Source organism: Aythya ferina (assembly GCF_964211825.1).
Source record: "Aythya ferina genome assembly, chromosome: 14".
Classification (NCBI taxonomy): domain Eukaryota; kingdom Metazoa; phylum Chordata; class Aves; order Anseriformes; family Anatidae; genus Aythya; species Aythya ferina.
The window spans coordinates 10251431-10273433 of NC_140312.1; the positions used below are offsets into that span (position 1 = coordinate 10251431).

A 22003-nucleotide genomic window follows, 5' to 3' on the forward strand; every position below is an offset into this window, starting at 1 on the left:
TCCAAGTTCACCGTGAATCACTATGAAAAAGAGTGAAGAGGGCAATGGCATGCTATTCCAGGATTGTGACAGCAGGCATACAGTCTGGTTCACCCCTCAGTCCCAGCACAGTAACGATGACCAAGCACTCTTTGGACAAGACCATTTTACCATAGCCACTAATTAAGGTTGAGAAATAAATAAGAAAAAAAAACGGGTTCCTCAACTTCATTCCACATGACCTATACAGCCCGAAAACCCATTCCGTTGGAAGGTTCAAGCCACAACTGGCCAGGGAGCAATTTTAACCAAACTGCCTCGGTGGAGAATGTGAGAGGCATGGGAAGGAAAGAGGAGGTACTCAGGGCAAATGCTGAGACAGACGCCTGAGTGACCCAGAGCCTTGTGCCTCATCCATCACATTAGTCAGCAGATAGTTCTGAGGAAGGAGAAGTGCACTGCTTCCCCTTCCTCGTCTGTCACTCCAAGGGTGGGTTCATTTACTGACCCTTTCAGAAGTGCAACAGATTAAGAGAGACGCCCCCAAAATTCATTAGGTAGGATGAAGAAGAGGAGAAAAGGAAAAAACAAACCCAAAGACCAGTAGGAAAATGGGAAGCAAGAGGGGATATTCATAGGAAAAGAAAACCCTCAGATGGTCACACATTTCCTGGCTGTGAAGGCACAGAAGAGCACTGCTGTAACCCAGCTGAGCCGCTGGCACAGTGCATCATGCAGCATGGGGGTGGAGGAAGGTCTACTTAAAGCACAGCAGCAAATTCTTCTGAGAACATCTACTCCTACGTAAGAGCACAAAAAAGCAACCAGTCAGACACAGGACTAGTTGATCCAGTGTTTCGTACCATTAATCACCCAAGAGCAGACACAGAGGATCTCTGATCTTTGGCAGAAAGCAGGGGAGAACATTATGAGAGAGACAACTCTTTCTTCTTTAACTGCTTCCCGTATTCCCCTCTGCCCTGCTATCATCCTGCAAGGGCTTTCCACAGCAGCAGCTCTGCTCTCCATCACTTCTGCACAGCCTGGTACTGCTGTTATAAATTCCTTGCCAGAGTGTTCTTTTTCTTCCAACTTTTCACTTTCTTTTCTACCATTTCCATCATCAAACTCCCTTCTTCTTTCCTGGTATAGAAAGTATCATCTCCCTCAAGCTCACTTTCCAATTCAACTCTTCCAGTGAAGACTTGTTATGATACTTACCAAATACTGCACAATAAAATTATAGGAACCTGTATTTAAGTCCCATAAGAATACCCCAAAACACCTGTCAGGGACTTTCAAAGGCTTTCTATACTTTTGCCAGTCTCTGAACTGCAGTCAGTTTTCAACCTTAAAAAAGAGCTTACAGATAGTGGTCATGACAGGGGTCTACGAAGTCATGAGCAGCCTGGAGGAGATGAATGGGAACAACCACTCGCTGTCTCTTCTACTACAAAAATGGGATGGAAGGTGGCAGTTCAAAACAAGAGGAGGAAGGTTTTCCTCTACATGACACCTAAGTAAGTTCTGAAACTTCTTGACATTGGATGCTGTGGACACTAGAAAAAGTCTGCAAGACTTCCAAAAAGAATCTTCAGGGCAGGGGGTGTCTTTAGTGAAAGTTTAGTGTCTTGAACAGACTCCTGTGCCAAAGTTTTCTCACACAGAACACACATTCCTGTCCTTCGTGTGGAACTGCAGGCACACACAACATTCCCAGTGTAACGATCTACACACTCTGTGCTTCAGCTACTTATTCCATAGTGAAGGACTTTACTTGCTTCCATGTAATGCACAGTTCCTGCCATCCACAATTTGACAATTGTATTACATTTGGAAATGTAGATTAAAAACTGAGATCAGACAAAACAATAAAAATTAATGCATAAAGCTTAACTTAACTGCAAGAGTGCTGTGGTGTTCCCACAGAGCTTGAAAGACCATCTAAGACAGGTTTCTTAAAGGTTTCTTTTTCTTTTTTCTTTTAGTATGATAACACGATCAATATATCAAAGGCTGTTGGCATTAGGCACACAGGAACATACTGCTGTTGGTTGATTAGAAACCCCAAAAGGATAAGAAGCTCTCCCAAGCATTTTTTCCTACTCTGTTTTCTAGAACCTAGCCCTTTTGTACAAATCCCCTTCTGATATACGCTCCATCGAGGTACATTCCTGACTCTTCCTCCCCACCCTGCAAGAAATGAAAGAAATGCAAACTGTTTAACACAGCATGCAGACTGAGAATGTGAACCCATGTCTATATTAAGGCATAAAATTAATAGTATTTATTGTACAATGAAGCAAACTGCTACGAAGTGCAAGGATTGGGTCTCGTTACGGATGCCATGTGAATCATAACTTTGATATTTCCTGATGTGTATTTAAAACTCCAGCCTCCATACAGCATGGAGTATTTCTGGATAACATTACCATGTGTGCATACAACACGTGCACGCAAACTATGCGTCCACACTGACTGTTGAACAGAAGGATCGCTACAGCAGCTGCCTGAGTTGCAAGCCCCTCTCTTAAGAAGTCACACTGCTGCTGTCCAGCTGCCAGATGGCACGTGCCACTGCTGCCTACATACCCTAACATGGCCAATCTGTCACCATGACACTCAGGTCTGTTAGAACGGCTGTGTGCTGGCATCACATACACACTGCACAGGGGTGGGAAGGCTCGCAAAGACTGGCACAAGCACCTGGTGGAAGAGGGACAGCAATAGCACGGCTGAGTGGCACACAGACTACAACGTGGTCTGGAAGAAGAGATCTGTATTGAGAAAAAGGGGATGCCTAACTACCGCGTGCGTTTCGGAGAAGTCCAGGGCAGTGGGTGTGTTGTTCTGTGCAAAACCCACTCCACTGAACTACAGGGGATGTTTCTTGTTTCCTTAGTTCCCACCAGTTTTGAGTAGCCAGAAGGGTTTCTACACAGATCTGAAACACCTTATATGCAGTGTTCACTGTAACTTTTGAAATTACAAAAACCTACATAACAGAAAGACTCTCAATAACCTGCCAGTTGGCTTCTGAACTTGCCTGTGTTCGACACTGTTACGGTGTTTTGGTGGAGAAGAGCAGACACTTATTCTGAGCTGCATCTTTCCAACAGGAGCTGGCCACTTCATCCATGGTGGGTGGAGGCAGTGTTGGTACTTACATCTCTTTTCCGCTGTAATTTGATCTATTCCTTCTTCCCTGATAAACATCAAGCTTCTTACAGACCAAAAGCAACTGGAGGAATCCTGCAGAAAAGCCATTCTCATTCCAGAAAGCCTTCAAAGCTTTCAGCACCAGAACTGATACTGAGCTGAAGTCTCAAGAGAAATCCCGTGAAGAGGGCTTAGGTCAATAGTCAGCTACTGCAGTTTGGATCTGCTCTGTAAACTTTGGAAGACTTAAAGAAAGACAAAATACAGATGCTGCCATAGCCATTTCAGATTTACTACACCCTACCAGATTTTCTGTGAGGAAGCACCTTCCCCTGCCTAAAGCCCCTATTATTCTTACCATCTGAATACCCTGAAGCATTTATCACAAAATCATGAGACCTTCCCAGACTTCAAACTGGCATGGCAATGGGCCGGTCTCATTCATGGCCTCCTACAACACTCAAGATTACTGGATTTCAAATTACAAGTCACAGGCTTGGTCAGACAGAAAGCCCATTAGGAAAGCTGCAGCCAGGATCCTCATATGCAAAGCCACTACAGGTTGTTGGCTGCCTGTGTGGTTCAAAAGCTTCTATCAACCTGTCTGCAAACACTGACAAAAAGAAGGAGAACCAGTTAGAGAAGAAAATCAAAGCCTGAGAAGCTGCAAATAACAATAGAAAGAAATAAGTCAGCTAATAATTTTAAGTAAGAGTCACAGCCTCCAAGCCTTCCCACAACACACTTATCACTTGAGCTGTTTACTGCAGATCTGAAAGCCTAACACTGCTGGATGGCCTTTGATGGGTTTTTTGTTTCTAAAACATTCTCTTTTGCAGGTGATTCATAACAAGACAAATTCTCAAAGGGAAACCAGTTACAGTGTGGGAACTCTTCGTTTCCAAAACAGAAGAGAAGGCAGGATCACTAAGCAAGTTCAAAGTGTTCTTGAAAGAACACTAAATCTTATACGCCTCTAAATTACTAAACAATTTTACTCAAGCTTTGTTCACCGTCTCAGCAAACCTAGGAGGGAGTCAACATTCAAGTAATTCAGTGGTCAGGAGAACAGGGAGGACAAGGACTCCATGAAAGTAAATATTTACAGTACGGTGCTATCTTCACAGAAGCACAGAATAGTTGAGGCTGGCAGGGACCTCTGGAGATCATCCCATCCAACACCCCGCTGTTGCTTGGGGCTGGATCTGGTTGTTTTGAGTATCTCCAAGGTTGGAGACTCCACACCACTCTGGGCAACCTATTTTAGTGTTCAGCCACCCTCACAGCAAGGAGCGAGGAGTTTCTCCAGCTCACGAAAGGCTTTGCTTTGTGCCCCATTGATTCACTGCTATTGACTCAGTTCTATTTGATGCCTGCTGTCATCAAGGGATATGACATCACTCACGTCAGCCGTGACATACAGGGCTACTGACCCATCTACAAGAATGGATGAATGGATCACAGCTCTGTGATCAAAGGAAGTCACTGTTCAATGGAACAGGAAAGCTGCAATAGGCGCCTAATTACAGACTTGGCAGGATCAACCTGATCAATGTTTACCTCTGCACAGTGCACTCACTGGATATAATTGTGTGAAATTGCATTACTCAGCCTACAGCCTACCTTGGGAGAAGGAAGGAAGGAAAAGAGGCCCAAGGCAAGAGATTTATATCAGCTGAAGTCTATGTATTGATACATGGGAGTGAGAGTGGATCACTATCGGTGGCTTCTGACAAAGTAACTTTTCTCCTTTAAAAGCATGAGAAATAATGACAAAGAAAGATCTCTGTTCATTAAGTCCTATCTAAAACATCAAATGAATCCCCTTAGGATGTCAGAAATATCCATTTTTCAAACCATCCTCACTGTTGGCCACTGCATGTTGCCATCAGCCCCGCTCTTATGGATCCAGAATTCAAACTTGGATTCCCCGTTTGTAGCAGCTTGATTCCTCGTGTCTCTTCAGCAAGCAAAAACTTGAGCTCAGTAACTGTGAACACAACTGTTTTCGGCTGTTTTTCACACTAAGAGGATGCCTATCACAGAAAGGCAAAAAAAAACCTGCCGTCGTTCACTCCCCCAGTGTTTGGAGCAGACTCATAGCTTCTGTTCCTGGGAAGATTAGCAGAAAGCTTCACTAGCTACTTCAGTAGCTAGCAGAGTAGGTATTTCAGCATTAGCTTTTAGGAGCTGCCTTTCATAACAATATATCTTTGCTACTTTTTGTTACCGAAATTCCAAATCACAGAATCACAGAATTTCTAGGTTGGAAGAGACCTCAAGATCATCAAGTCCAACCTCTGACCTAACGCTAACAGTCCCCACTAAACCATATCCCTAAAATCCATGCAAACTACCCCGTCGTTTAGTGCAACCTTACAGATTGGGTAAAATGAGCTGTCTCAGCAACAAAGGATACCATTTCCAGTGTTTAATATCCCTTTAAAAATATCTTTAAAGACACAGAAGCCAAAAGATCTTTAATTTTAGATCAGGGGTATGCAAGGACAGCAAAATGAAGTGCTACTTACTAATAGCCCCTGTGTAGGTTGGCTGTGTAAGGTCTTTTGGCACCTTCCTGTAGATGTCAAACCTGAAAAAGGAAAAGTAACAGCCATAAAACAGGTGGAATATTTCAATACATTTCATGTCCCCACAGGGATGAACAATGCTGAACGTTTTTCCATCCAGCTTTCCAACAGCATTTTTTCAGTCTGCAGACGGATGTGAAAAGGAAAAACAAAACAAAAAAAAAGAGTGCTTTTTCTTCTGTACAATTATGTAACTGCTCTGCTTTTTGGCTCCAGTTTCCAGAGCACTTCCCTCCACCTCCCTCTGCTTTGCTGTCATGGATCTTTGCAATCTGAGCTGCTACAGGTGCCAGGGAAGAAGTCACGCTGGACAAGTTTACAGACCACCGTAAAAGGAAAACGATACTCTACAGACTCCTGAATATAATAAAGGCCTCACAAAAAATACAGGGAGGGACAATCTACATTGCACTTAGTGTTTTGTATCCCACGGTAGCCAAAGACTGCCAATACCAAAGCCAGAAATCAAGGTGTTGAGGCAAGAAACCTACCCTTGGACACTGGATACACAGAAGTTCAGTTAACCCAAGAAGTCTGCTACTCCCCCAACAAAATCCAACTTAATATTAGACAGTTGTTTTGATTCAGTCATACCTTTTAATATCCATATGGCTCAACTTTGCTATTTTAAACTCTCCGTGGTTAAACTTTCACTGCCCTTATGATGTTAGCTGTATTATTTCCTACCACCTTGTGTTGCTGCATGTCCAGCCGCAATGCAGCGCTGACATCAGTTTTTCCACCACTCAATAAAAATTAATTAATGCATTAAAAACACACACACCCTAAAGAAGGAAGTGACTGGTTCTCCCCCAGAATAGACTTTTTTGGATACGCCATTAGCAAGTGAGATTTGATGCTTTTTCCAGTCCTGAACAAGCATGAGAGACGCTGGCTTCCAAATTTCTGCTCTATCCAGCACCAAGATGAAACAGCCCCATGTTGATTCAGTGCTTCCTACTACGCCAAATTTTATATTCAGAGCTCCAAAACTACATCAGCCTTCTTTCCTTTACTCTGTATCTAATTAAATCATGGGTACAACGGGTGAACAAAACAGCGTTTGTCACACACAGGATTGGGACACTATTGCTGTGCTTGCCCAGGAGTCGAAGCTGGAGGAAGAACGGGTAGGCCAAGGAAGGAGAGCTGGTTATTACGGTAGCTCGCCTGTGCAATTCAAGCCCTGAACATGCTCACCCATCCTATTTACCTATAAAGTAGGAAGAGTACATCCCTGAAGGGTCTCGTGAGGATGAGCTCAGTATCTGCAGCACATCCAGGCCCTGTGCTGCCGTGGCCACACCAGCACAGAGCGAGATGAAGCCGGCACACTTGCCAGCAGCACACAGCTCTTGCTCATGAGATAAAATTGACAGAGCATGCTGCACAGGATAGGCACGGAGCTGTATGTTTTTATGACTCCGCTCCCTGCCATCCCCTAGATGGATCAGTAACATTCCTGAACCAAAGAGGCCATTTATGGATCTCCAGCTGCCCCGAGAACATCTGGAAAGAGCTGTTTACATTCCTTCCCTGTGCACCACAGCAACAGCAGCAGCGGATGATAAAGCAGCCCAGAGCAGCTGCTGACATCACGGTCTCACGGGCAGAGGAAGTAGCTGATCTTTCCTCCTCGCAGCCCATTAAATGCTGAAAGCTGGCGTCCTCTCACTACAGTCACAATAATGGAGCACCGGGGAGAAAAAGCTGAGAAAGAAAGAGCACATTAAAAAAAAAAAAAAAAAAAAGAGCTGTTTGGTGAGTGAGCAATTAGAAATAGGAAATAGCTCTACAGCGGATTCAGTAGAAACAGCAGTATGGGGATACTATAAAAGGAAGTTTTTTTCTTACGATCAGAAATATTTACGAGTTTTGAAAGGATGACCTATCACAGGTTTAAAAAAAGCAACCTAGCTTTTTAAATAACTCAGTGGAAAGCCGATGTCACAGCATGGCTCTCTCTCCTCTGTCATTTTAATCACATAAGTAACAACCAAAACACACAAATCAAGTTTTACGTGGCTAAAGTACGCTAGGAACAGGCTACACTAGAGAAAGCTGATGATCAGCGTCTGCCAGCCACATTCATCTCCTGGCTTTAAGTGCTTAAAAGGCAGTTCACCCTCTCAGCGTGCTCTTCTGCTTCCCATCTCTTCAGCTACGTTATGTTCCCTCTCCCCTTCTCATGCCCCAACTAAGAAAAGATTTAAGCAAATCTCCGGATCTGATTTGCCTAGAGTTTTGAAAACTTCTAGGTCTATCCTTAGAAGCTCAAGCCTCTCTGTAAGGACAGTATGGCATATGTGCAGCATTTGTCTCACGAGGCCCTTAAAGCACTTCAAGGATCATTTAATATACGAGCACAGTGAACAGACACAGCTAACGAGGCACGAACATTGGGCTAACAACTTCCCAGCCTTGAATTTACAGTCTAGAGGCTCATACAGAGTACAGAACAACCCAGGAGGACTGCATAGATGGGTACATTTCAGAGAATTAACATGTTTCTAGAAAAGAACAGACACTAAGTACCCACGCTGAACCAAGAGTGGACAAGATCTCCAGGAGAGGCCACGAGAGCAGCCTGGGTGGCAGGGAGGAAGGAGAGCTCAGCCGAGATCTTACAGACGAGTGCAGGAGCTTGAAGGATGATGTCCAGAGCCGGACTCAAGCAGCAGAAGGGAACGCCAACAGGGGAGGTGTGTTTAAGCCTGGAAAAGGATGCTGAAGTGGTCAAAATGATTAACAGAAAGGGAATGGAAAGAGACAGGTTTGGAATTAGAGACAAACACTACTGGCTCACATTGCTCACTGACCCTTGATACTATGAAGTCCAAGAGACCAGCAGATCAGAAGAAAAAGGACTGGATATATGCAAGTATCCTGAGAGAATATTCATCTGCTTTGAAAAGGCGTGCTCTGGGTTCAGAGGGTTTATGGTTTGGTAACTGAAAACTACTCTGCAGGTACCAGGTATCTTCACATAAAGCATATGGCACTGGCCACAGCTTGAGGAAGTGTAACTCAGTCTGATCCAGGAAGATGGAGGCAGCAGCTGGGTTTGCATATTTAGAGAAGAAAGGAGAAAACAAAAAGGAGAGCAAGACGTTGGACGTTGAAAAGAATGATGGAGATACTGGCCTGGTCAGGGAAAAAAGGTACCTTCAGTTAACTCTAATTTAAACTCACAGTTAAAAGGAGATTAAAAATTGCACAGGATTCAATGACAGCTGGAAAAGCATGCTTGTGGGACAGCAGAGAGATGAGATCCCAGCAATAACCAAAACAAGACTTCATTAATTAGAAATCATTTTAGCAAATAAATAAATCAAGCAAACTTCTTAATTTTGTGAAGTTGGGAAGAGTTACTGTAACAGGAGAGCCTATGCCCCAAGAAATCAGGTATGTGTGAAAGCCACAGCTCCTATCAGAACTAAGGTTTAAAAATCTGATTAATTTCTATGCTTCACTCAAAGCCACTGGCTTCTTGCCTCTGTCACAGAGTTCAAAGCAATTCCAGGGGATCACTTACACTGTCCTGGGAAGAGGAAAGAATGAGGATTAGCCATCACAGATGATTTGTAACCTAGGAGGGAGGAGGCCTGCAGTTGGATGCATGGAAAAGGGGAACAGGTTTTACTTGCCCTCAGGTCAGATGTTCCTGCAAGCACCTGCAGTAAAAATTCCAGAAAGCCTCAAGGTTCCTGAAGCATTGGTCACTTGGAGGAGTATTTATACCCTGGGAACAGACAGGAACCTTGTGCCCTCTATGTTGCAAAAGCTGCCTTATGGATGTCTGATACCAGCACGTTAAAAGCAGCGGAAGGTATTACTAACGCTGGAGGAAGACGGGATGTTCGGAAAAGTTCTACCAGACAGCTCACGATGCAGCGAGACACACTGTACTACGCTGTGAATACCCACTTTGGTATTTGTGCAGTTAGATCCTAAACAATCACGAGAAACCAGGGCGTAGATTTACAGCATGTTCATCACCTCTCAGTAACGGCGAAGGGAACTCAGCTGGCAGCATCGTGTAGAGTTTACCCCGCTCTCACAAAGGGATGCATCACTTTACGCTTCCAAAGAGTGCACACGGACAGTTTCCACAGGAGGGACAGCAGGTTATTTATATCGAGCTTTTGGCAGCTTTCTTCCTTTGCTCAGATAGGCGAGACTTGTAAGGCAAAATAACATCCTACAGCTGACACGGTTGTAGGATGGAAACAACAAACTTTTCGCTAGGAAAGCTTCTCCTCCAGGTCACACAGAGCCGCATAAAGGCAGAGCTGGACCTCGCAGTACCAGAATACAAGGCTAAAGATAGCACTGGGCTGTCATCAGTATAACAAAGGAATTTCCTGACACATCCAGTGTATCTATTGTCTTGTGTTTCAATGGACAGCATGGTTACAAACAAAGAAACGAAAAAGGGCTGGTGGTAATGTCAGAGTTCCACTGGAACCAACATCGATGATTAACGTCAGGGAACACTACAATACTTTTTTCCCCTCTCCAAAGCTAGAAGGACAAAACCAGAAACTTTCTCACCTCCCTGGCAGGAATGTCAATGAACTGGTCAAGCAGCATGTTTAACAATGATCCTCGAGCAGCTCTTCTTTAGGAAGCTCAAGCAGAATCCACAAACCTTAAGATGATTAAAGGAGATCCGAGGCAGAGCTCAGGCTGTCTGACGGACAGGTGTGCAATAGTCCTCTCCGAGACACGGACGTGACATGTCTGGTCTCACCTTCCCGCAGTTGCACAAGTGGATGGCCAGGTAAAATTGCAGGCAGGCGTACCTCGATGGACCCAAGAAATAGATGGCACATGCAAAGTGCCAGCAACTAGTAGATGAACTTCAGGCTGTATCTAGACTAACATGAGCTGTTACTATTCAAGCATTTTTTCTTAAAGTATATGCTCTTCCTGTTCAGTTTTCAGGGTCTCCTAGGGCCACAGAGAGCATCAAAATGTTTAACAAGCCCCAGGCAGATGCAGCAGCACTCATCTGAATGGGACAGCCACGAGCAATTACGTCCAGAGCCAGCTCAGCAAAGGCGCTGGTCGGTCAAACCAACAGAATGAAGCAAGTCGACATCCCCAGCCCCGGGGTGGTTCCTGACTTTCCTTTCAAATCCATCTGATTGACAGAGCAAGATGGGTGACAGAGAGGGCAGAGGATGCCTACCCAAACGTTAAATTTTCTTCTAGAGTGGATACTCAAAATGTCTGCCTGGGGAAGAGGGATGAGCTCACTCCTGCAGCAGGAGCTCCTACAGGTTGGGCTTCCTGCCAAGGCGTGCTTTGCATACACCTGAACAGTTTCAAGTCTGGATCTGAAATATTTCAGGAAATTAAGCAATAAATACTTTATTCTGTTCAAGATTACCACCTCCCTGAATAGAAAAATCCTGTCTGTTATATTTGGAGTCTGAAAGAAGCTTCAATAAAACACTAGAGTAACACCTCTGTAAGATGCTGTTATCTTTTTTTGGGAGCAGGAAGTAAAAAAATTGAGGCAATACAAAAAAAAAAAAAACAACACAACAGTACTTGTAAGTACAACTCAATGGTGATTTGAATGTCTGGTAGCAAAGGGAAAGTTGGATATGTAAAGGAGCTAATATCAGAGAAAGACAAACACAGATTCCAGTTAACCAAGCAGCCACGCTGAAGTGCAATGCACTCACACTGCACTTGGTCACAGAGCAGAATCTGGGCACTCCAAGTCAGCAGCAGATTAATTTTCCTCCCTCGCCACTTCTCAGGTGATTCAGAAATTTAGCTTTAATGCTTGCAGACAGGGGAAAAACATTTTTATGCTTTATGCAGAGTTTATTTCTCGCCAGAATAAAAACAAATATTTAAACATCAGTCTTCTTTTTGAAGCATATTGGCTCTATCACAGGTAGGTCTGCAGCACGCACTGAAGAGGGAAGGTGTCTAGAGGACACAATCATACATTACAGGAAATTACATTTCTGATGTCAAAAACAATTAAAAAAATGATATAAGGTCTGACATTCCACCTCTAGCTGGTCAACAGTGGCGTAAATACAACATGTCATCTTGTCTTAGCAGCAAGGGTCCGTGGCTGTGATTCACACAGAAGAATGTGGGTGTTTAAACAATGCTCGGTTCCTCCACCTCCCACGTTAACCAGCTTTTTGAAGCAGCATCTGTTTTTCAGCAGATACTGCATTTCAAGTTGAGGCCACTAATTTCTGATGCCATTACTCACTCTCAATAGCTGGTCCACGGCACAGTGAAAAACTACCTTGATTTTACTATGCATCAGTAGCTTTGATGTCTGTTTGAAAAAAAAGATGATGTGGTACTATTGAACCAATTTGCTTCATTAACTAATAACTCTACTTGAAGTGATCTGCCAAGTACCACACATCTAAAAGCAGAAATGTAACTTCACTATTAAGTTTACTGAGAAACCAAAGATTCAAAGATTGGGGGATTGGACTAGATCCCCCAAGGTCCCTCCCAGTCCCGAACATTCTGTGATTCTACAGCAGATATGACTAAACTGGACAAAGAAGAGGCTACTGAGTACAGATACAGAAAAATAACTCTGAAAATAGTATAAAGATCCTCATTTTACTACAATAAGAAGTCTGAAGTACTGCAGAGCCCGAGTTAATATTCCAGCATGCTGTATATTGTAGGCCCACTGCTAAAAATGTGTCACGGTTTTGGCTGGGATAGAGTTAATTTTCTTTGTAGAGGCTCATATTTTTTGGATTTCTGTTTTATCTGTTTTGGATTTCTGATGAAAACAGCAGTGATAACACACTAATGTTTCAGTTATTGCAGAGCAGTGCTTACACAGAGCCGGGGAATTTTCAGCTCCTCGTGCTCCTCCCCAGCAAGGAGACAGGGGTGTACAAGGAGCTGGGAGGGGACAGAGCCAGGACAGATGGCTCAGACTGGCCAAAGATAGAACCGGAGTAAAGCAGAAGGAAGGGGGGATGTTTGGAGTGACGTTTGCCTTCCCAAGAACCCATTATGCATGCTGAGCCCTGCTTTCCTGGGAGTGGCTGCACACCTGCCTGATGGTGGGACGTGGTGAATGGATTCCTTGTTTTGCTTCGCTTGTGCAAGCGGCTTTTGCTTTACCTCATCCCGTGAGTTCTGTCACTTTTACCTTTCCACTTCTGTCCCCTATTCCACCTGGGGAAAGAGAACGAGCGGCTAGGTGGTGCCCAGCTGCCTGTCAGGGTAAAGCACAACAAGAAGGACTCATTCAGTGTGAGCAGGGAGCATCAAAAGCCATCAGATACAACAACATCTCCCAAATAAAGGGTGTGGGGGAGATCTCCCTAAGGTTTTTAAGGAAAAAAAAAAAAGGTTAAAAAGAGCCCACTGGTGAAGTCTTGCAGCGTGAACTGTCCCAAGGGGCTTTTAGGGTCAATAAGAACTCCATCCTCAATTGGTTCCTTCTTGGCAATAAACATCACTGCTTGGAGAAACAGAGGGGCTGCAGGCTGAAAAAGAGAAAGGCAGGACATCTGTGACACACACAGACAGGATTTTTGTCCTGAAGTGAAGTAGAACAAGATTAGGTTGGTATTTGAAGAACTATTTCACACAAGAAATGTTCCCTTGCCACTACACAGGGGAATATAGATTTGTCAGAGTTTTCAAAACTTATTTCCCCTTGTACTTCTGCCCACGTGCTGGTAATGCCCTTACCCAATTCAACAGCAAGTAGCACAGCTCCTACGAACAGGAGATATCTCCAAGTGCAATTCCACTGCTGTTTTTTTTTCCTATTTGTCAAGTCCTTCTTGCAAACCAAAGAGAAGTGAATCAGTGTGGCTGCAGGCCTCAAGTAAAAGCGATCCAAGAAGGCCTGATGTCAGTGTTTCTCCACACACACGCCAATTCCTGACTAACACAACAAAGCTTGCCTGTTCCTCACACAGTCCATTCATTACGTACTGCCCAGCAAACGGAGTTACAACGTGGAAGAGACAACTTCTACCGTTACACACTGTACTTACATTCAAGAAATACAGAGAGAGGTATCTCATGCAGATTACACACTAACAAACTCATAAAAAAAAGCTTTTCCTCAAAAGATAAGGCACTCTATTTGTTGATCCTACTGCCTTTTTCCAGATGGGTAGGACAACTGCCACACGGGGAATTTCTAGGAACACGCGAGGAACATCACTTGGAACAACCACCGCAGACTGCGCTTCATGAAATCTGCCTACACCATGGGAGGGCCTCAAGGAGCCAAATCCACCCCAGCATCCACTTCATCCTCAGTAGCAGGCATCCCAAGGCAGCTCCACCTGGTATCAGGTTAGAAAACATTGGAGTATCTTTTCTTGGTAAGCAGCTAGACATCCTACATCTAAATTTAGACATTCTAAATAAATTCATTTCTAGGCCACATCCTTCTGAATTACACTATGCTCTTTAATTACTTCATGCAGACATCAGCGAATTCAGCCAACTCACATTTTTATTCAGATGCCATAGCAGAGACAAATCATCCTTAACTCTCAGAAGGATTAACTCCCCCTGGAGACAGGGACATAACCTTGGGATTCGTCACTCTCCGCATGCTTTTATTCCTCCTCTTGCTGCTTACCTATCTGCCTTCTCAAACACTTCTGTTTTATCGTCGTGGTACAGGCATATGATTCAGAGCACGGAGACGGTTGGTTCAGTCACCTTCATTCTGCTCCTCACAGGAGCTCTAAGCCTGATGCACAAACACACAGCCAGCTCTTCCCACAAGATCTGTGTGGCCGCATCTATTTTTAAGTTTGTCATTTCACGACAGAAGAGCTGCATTAGCAGTTCAGGAAACCAAGGCAGGTGTGAAGTGAGGAGAGGAGAATGAGCAACCTCGACCCTGCTCCAGGAGCCACGTTTAAGTGCACAGAGGATGAGCTGGAACAGTGGCCCCCAGGAGTTTTCAAGCAGCCTGCAGCAAAGCTGACTGCACAACTTGCCTTCCTCTCATTACTGCTGCTCCCACCTCTGGGAGAAGCATCCCTGGAGACGGGAAGAGTTCACGGACTATGATTCACTCAGTACCTGCTGCTATTAAGGCTCTTACCAGGGATACCACTTACAGCTTAGAACCCTGCAATACGCTTTGCATGAAATGATTTATCACTTCTAAGGAGGACACGGGATGCAGGAAGAAACTCAGTCATTATAAATGTAAGTTGGATTAAGTCCTACTGACATTCAAAGACAACCGTGTGCAACCAGACCCTAGTCTCTCTCCCCAGGAAAATGTTAGTGGAGGTTGGCATTGCGAAGGGGAGCTTAGAATTTAGTCACCGTGTTTGTCTCTGAAGCCTCTTTCTGCACCATCACCATCAGGGTAGCTTGGAGGCAGAAGGAAAAAATAGCAATACAGAGGCCACGCTGGATGCCTTCTCTGTGCATTCACAGAATCAAAACAAAGCTACAAACACACTGTTGTCAGAGCAAGATCATTCAGGCTGGAGACTAATGGCAGAAGGGAAACACCCTTCTTTCACTCCCCAGTGGCATTTCTAGAGAAACCTTCCCACCAAAAGCATGCTGTTTGGTGTCAAGGCGCATTTGTATCTGTGTGATATGTGGCTGCTTGGGCAAGGAGATGTCCGTTACCTAACCAAAGCCTACAAACCAGGTGTACAGATCACCTAAGTGAAAACCTACCTCTCCAGCAGCTCAAGATGCCATGGGGTCTGCGCTCACCGATGTAGTAGAAGTCTCACAAAGCAACTTGGTGCTGGATTACAGAAAGTACCCACCAAAACATCCAGTAACTGGCAACCCTCATCCATCTCCTGATATTCAACAACACAAGTAGGAAGGAAAACAGACTCTCAGGCTGTAGCCACTAGATGGAGAAGGGAAGAAATCGCTGCCCCAGAACATGACACCTCAGTGCTTCTTTAATGGAGACAGAAAGACAGAAAGATGACAGACAGAAACTAGGAAGGCATTCAGAATACTCCAGGGTTACCAGAAGAAGAAAAGATTTTTAACCAAAACAACAACAACAAAAAAATCACTCATCTAAGAGTGATTCAAAAAAAAAGAAAAAAAAAAAAAGCTGTTTAACAGGCAGCAACCATTTCTCCATTTCCTTGGGTCACTGCTCTCAAATAATGGCTTTGGGACAATTCATCCCTGCTTGTCAATAAAGCTGCTTTAACAGCTTTTGAACACCAGGCAGTAAGAGCAGGCAGGCAATGCCAGCAGAACAACACAAACTGCCAGGCATTCAACCCTGGCTTGCTAGCTTTTAACCTCTTCAGAGGCCATTTAACTGCAAATAAAAACAAGCAGGTTACGCCTTTACATACATACGCCTTTACTCCACCAAACACAGGCAGGTCCCTCGAACACGGAGCGTACCTTTCCGGCTTTGTTCTTTCCTACGAAGCACATCGCACAGAAAGATCCTTAAAAGCACAGCTGTTACTTTTGTATAATGAACAAATCCAAAAACACCAATTTAGTTTTCAATGTGACTGTTCAGGCTGAGTGAAATGTCAAGGTAGAACAAACAGCACAGCCAGGCAGGTTTGCACACATAATGCTCTTTTGATTAACGAAAAAAAAATCTACTTAAAAATAAAATCCCAGTCATCCACTTGAAGCTGGGGGGGGACGGGGACTGCTACCATTCACCGTTGTTAAAACCATACCTGCAACTACTGTGACCATGACCAGAGAGAAAAAGATTATTCCCTTTACTTGTTAAATTGATTTTATTCAACAGCATAACAGCAGGCTGACTCTGAGGATATGCGAGGTGGCCTTAAGGACCAATTACCCTGTTCCAAGCACCTAATAACAGAATGTCTGAAATAATCACAATAGCAAAGAAGATGGCCCCAGAGAACTGCGAGTACCTGGGACAATGGTGATAAAGGAACGAGCGGGGAAGACTCCCCTCTGCCTACTGACCCAGATAGGGCTCAGACGTCATTAGGCTGGCGTGGGCGAGAGGACAGGGACGAGCAGACGGCTGGACAGGTGACACAGCACAGCTCAGCGATCGTTGCGGGCAGGATTGTGCACCTCGGGTGTCTGAGAGCTGCAACACAAAAAAAGTCAGACCTGGCCTGACCAGCAGTTTGGAGCGAATCACTATGTTGGGAAAGCATGAGCTGAGAGTAGCTGTCATCTCTGATGGAGCTAGGGACCCCTAAATGACACAGAGAAGGAACCCACCTGATGTGTTGTATTCCCTCCTAAATAATGTCAGAATAAAGAGGGTCCAATTCCTCTCAGGAACGTGTGAAAGAACATGGAAATCAAATTACAAGGTTTAGGAAGTAGAATTTCTGTCAGAACTAAATTGCTTGGTTGATTTTATTTCAATTTTAATTGGGAAAGCTTCTCTTGAAGCACATCTTTCTTACCTGACTCTAAAAAAAAGCAGTGACTTCCAGCTGCATAGGCTTTTCAGCTCCTTACGGCCTTCACTGTAGCTGTTTGTTCTGGACATAAATCCAGAATTTTATTCTACAGATCTGTCAAACAAAGAATTTATACATACCAGTAAATCCACCCTGGAACAGTCAATAGGAAATTGACAGATGCCTTATCCTAACACCTTCTTCTACACATATATAGGAAGCATTAATTTTTCAGTTTTTAGGGGGAAATATTAGTTCAAGAGTTCTTTCCAAAATCCTTCCTTTAGCTCATGGCTGCTTTCCTGCCCATCCAAAGGCAAGCACCTCCTCTGACGGCTCACTCAGCCCTTACCCAATCCAGCACAGATAAAAAGAACCAACCCTGCCAGCAGAGTAGGTGAGATCTATCACCCTGGTTTATAGACCGAGAAGAACAATGGCAGGAAGTCAGCAGCAGGGGAAGAAAATAGGAACTGCTGACTCCGAACGCTTCATTTTGAGATTGATAATTCTTTGTTTAAATGAAATTTCTGTGTTTCCTGTCTGACGGCAGATGAGAACATAATGTGCAGAGAGCAGCTCAGGACAGCTTCTGGCACAGCGACAGGCTGGGATCACGGATGGGATGCAGCAGTGGGAGCCAACAGACCTGAACTCTGTCCTGCTCCCAGCACTGACTCACGGCGTAATTTCTCCTCCGGCCAATTAAGTCTTTCTTCTTTAGCTTCTTCATTTTGCAGAGAGGCACCTGGAGACATCTGCCCGCTTTTCATCAAGCACGTTGAAATCTACAGACTAAAAACTCTGCAAAAGCATGAAATATGACTGATCAAAGTCCCAGTTTCTTTGAAAGCCTCCAGAAGGAAACCTCCAGGAAGATGTTTTTATGAAAACAAACTGTGATGTGCACCGTATGAGCCGAGCCTTGGTTCAGTGACAGGGTTGTGCCTAGAGTGCACGTTTATGAACAACCTTGATTAGGAATGGTTTCCTCAACCGGGACCCAAAAAAAAAAAAAAAAGATCCTGTTAATGTAAGTGTTTACACATGGAAAGTAAACATGTAATATACAGCTATCAAAGTCGGGCCCTGAATGTGAGTTCAAGATGCAAATAAAGATTCAAAGCAGGACTAATAAATTGATACTTGTAAATACCAAGCTGTTATTAACACATTTAATAAGATTAACACCTGCGTAACAGCAGATAACATACAAACATCATTAAGTAATCAGCTAGTCCTCATTTACACACAATGAAGTATTAACACCAATACTGCACAAGTTGAGCTTTAACGAACAAACTCTCAAGGCTTCAAAACCACATTGGAAACTGCTTAATCCTGAGCTATTTTGAGCCAATTCTGGGATGCAAAGGACTAGACAAGGAGGTGGAGGAGCTAATACAGATTTAACCATCTTATCTATACTGCAAGCAAGCAAAGTCTGGAATTCTCAAATTTTGCACGACTTACATTTCATCCCAACATCACATCACGCCATTTTTAAAGCATAATCCTCCAGCAATTTTCCTTCTTTTTTTTTTTTTTTTGACCTGCTGACTCTCCACACTCATAGGCCAAGGAGTGAAATGCAGGAATAGGTTTCCTTGCCAGCCAGCTCCTCCCTCTTAATTCTAGTTCCAAGAACATAATGAAACTAACAGAGGAAGTTTCTGAAACAAGGAGGAGTACTGAGAATGAGAAAACAAGGTTAGCCACGAGGACTGTCATTCATTATATAATTCAGCCTTTGGGTAATTGGACATTTAGGGAAAGGGGCCGAGAGAACTTCGGAAGTATGCTCGGCGGCCGCTTCTGCGGTGTTATGTCATCTGGGCTTCTAGTTACTTGGCAGGTATGGGATTTGTATAGGAAAGAATTTGAACAGAAAAATAGCAAAACCATTTATTTCTAGGACAACAGACTACGAACCCTCACAACACTTGCAGAAAGAAGGCACGAAATGCTTAGATTCCGCTCCTGTTTGAACTGATTTCTTACCAAGGAGCTATTTCTCCTGGTTCCTCCCTTCTGCCAGCCTCCCTCACTCCACTGTGCTGCCCTGCACAATGTATTTTTGTCTACCATCTGCTAAATTTTGTGCTCTTATTCTTTCAGTGTGTGTAAGGAGCTTGGTCTTTATGGCCCAGGAACACGTAGCAATCGCTACTGCTGAGCTACCCCAATTGTGTAAACTATTTCAGATGTCACCAAAGAATGGAAGAGAGGAAGCAGTACAACATGATTTTTTTTTTTTTTTTCAAAATAAAACATTAGGCTCAAGCATATTTCAAAGATAATTATGAAGAGGAATGTACTTATAATCTCAGATGGTGGAGTCCTGCCAGCAAGCATTTTATTTCCTCTTAGGCAGTGAGGCAGGTGTCAAAATGAAGGATGAAAGAGAAATGTATTTTTAATAAAGTGAGCAAACTATGCTCTGCTTCATCAAAACAGGGGAAAAGAGTCACGAAATAAAAATGTTCAAGTAAGGGGACTGGCATTTAAAGGGACCCAGCCCTGCACTAGACTGAAAGTAAAAGATCATATTTCTGTGTGGTACCACCATATCCTGGAGATCTGAGAGAATGGAGGAATAGAGAACAGGATAAAACATATATAGCTGCTACCCAAACTAATTAAATTGCTGCAATCCTTAAAAGTAAAAAAAAAAAAAAAAAAGTAAATGAAAAAAATTGTAAGGTATCTTCCCACATTTTCTAGAAATCACCAAACATGAAGACTTTGTTTCTGCCCAGTACTGCTGAACACCTTGAAACATGATGTTGTAACAGGAATGTAGCATCAGACCCTTGTACCTTTCCTTTGTGCTAAACCTTCTGAAAGGTTTAAGCCCCAGATGCCCTAGGACACCCCACAAATCGGAGATTTGGACCATGCACCTCTACGTTCCCCAGAACTGCACAAAGAAAACAAATAACCTCTGCCAGAAAAAAACTAGAGGACACTAAAAAAAAAGGAAGAATAGCTCCAGCTTCATAAGGCTTTGCCCCAAAAGCACAGAGGCTGGTTCACACTGCTGCGGGACAGCAGATTTTTCTGTATCAGCAGGGAATTCCTGACGTGACCAGTTCAGGTTCTCCTATTTAAATCCCAATCTAAAAGAATTCCTGTCCATGCCTCACCAACTCAGTGCTGTTTTTCAGCTGCACGTAACTGCACTCCCTACAAGCAAGTACAGCTCAGCAGTATCACCTGGCTTCCCCGTGCAGCTCCTGGCTTTGACTCGGTTTTCAAGCAGCCCCCACATCGATCCCACTCCCTACAGAAACCCGGCCGACACAGACCCAAACCAGAGCCACAACTTGCAGCTGGGACCGGGTTTCCCAGCGCTTGTTGGTCGAGATATCGCCTGCCACAACCCAGCAGCCAGACTGAGGTGCCCGTTCAGTTTGCTCATGTTTGATTTAGCAACGTGGAATCAATCGATGAGGCTCTGGGACCACATCTTTATCTGATATCACGAACTTATATTTACATTACTGGCTGCACTGGTGTTTTAGTGGAGATGGACAGCAATTCAGAATGCAAGTGATCTGCCTTAGGACATGACTATTCAATAAATACCAACCAACCATGACTACCTGAAAGCCTGTTACCAGTTCTACATTAACACAGCATTTCGAAGCCTCCTGTATCAAAAGCCACTCTGTGTTTCTACCTGCTCTGGATTAAACTATATACACCAAAATTTGGAATATCCTTAAAAAAAAGTAAAGCAAAATGAGAAACATCCCAACACACAGTTCAAATGCAGCCAACTGCACTGTCCACCTGACTGCAGTCCTTCCTGGTACGTGTCTGCCATGAGCACTACTGAAATAGTCAAATATTTCAGTATAAGAAGATTCTGTAGATCGCGACAAGATTGTTGTTAATAGTTTTTTTGGCAGAATAAGTTTTCCATTCCAGGGGCAGCTGGCTTGGTGCAGGAATACCTAGACAACACTTCAGAGCTTGTGCTTGGATAGAAGACAAAAAAAACAGATGACTTCTTCTTTGGTTGCAAGACTATTCTTTTCTTGCCACCTCCGCTGTTTGAATTACATACCTAAAAAAACACACATGCACTCTTCAAAATACAAGCTGTACAACTTGTGCAGCTTCTCTCACTCCATGGGATTGCTTCAACTCTGTTTACTGTGTGATTCAGTCATTTTTACAGCAATGAACTATGATGCCATGAAGAAAGCATCTGTGTCATCAACGAATGAACAAAGCAGGACAGTTAAAGTTCAGAAGGAACAATTCGAAACTTTCCTACAAAGCCAGACTTTAATGCTCCTGTACTTACTCAGCTGGAGTAGGTAACTTCTATTTTAAGACAAGGATTAAGGAAACTTGGGAAGAAATATTTACACACATGCACTGTATACTCAGTTATTGGTGGCATAAACATCAACAGGCTCTGTCTGTACAGCTCCGTGTGCCCATCCGACTGCAGAATAATTTTTCAGGTGCTCTCAAAGGGCTATTGTTTTAAGTTAGTCACGCTGCTGCCTGGCACCACCACCAACCCTGGCCATTACGTAAGGCAGCAGCAATAGCCCTGGGAAGGCTTGTTTACCAGCACGTTGCACAACGCCGAGAGGAGCACGCTTGCCAGGCATGGTTAAGTTCACTATGGAAATATGCTTGTAGAGTTAGCAGGTGGGCTGAAACAGTCAGCTGGCATTGCAGAGGCTAAAGACAAAAGTGTGGGTCTCTGCAAAGTGGAAAGAGGCAGACATCTAACTGACACAGCACAGTGTAACACCACGAGTTGGAAATGTAGGAGCTGCTTTAGGAAGTCAGCTACCGAGTAAATCCCATAGAGGATTTAAGATCTTGAACAGAGTTATACAAGTG

The 22003-nt window shown here is 43.9% G+C and overlaps 1 protein-coding gene across 1 annotated transcript in view; it reads right to left on the reverse strand.

Annotated features, from left to right (window-relative positions):
- ERGIC1 (endoplasmic reticulum-golgi intermediate compartment 1) overlaps window positions 1-22003 on the reverse strand; it is a 57763-nt gene that overhangs the window by 30580 nt on the left and 5180 nt on the right. Inside the window, exon 2 of the mRNA XM_084536134.1 lies at window positions 5670-5731. Within this exon, the coding sequence (XP_084392260.1) occupies window positions 5670-5731 (62 nt within the window). The remainder of the gene's footprint in view (window positions 1-5669; window positions 5732-22003) is intronic.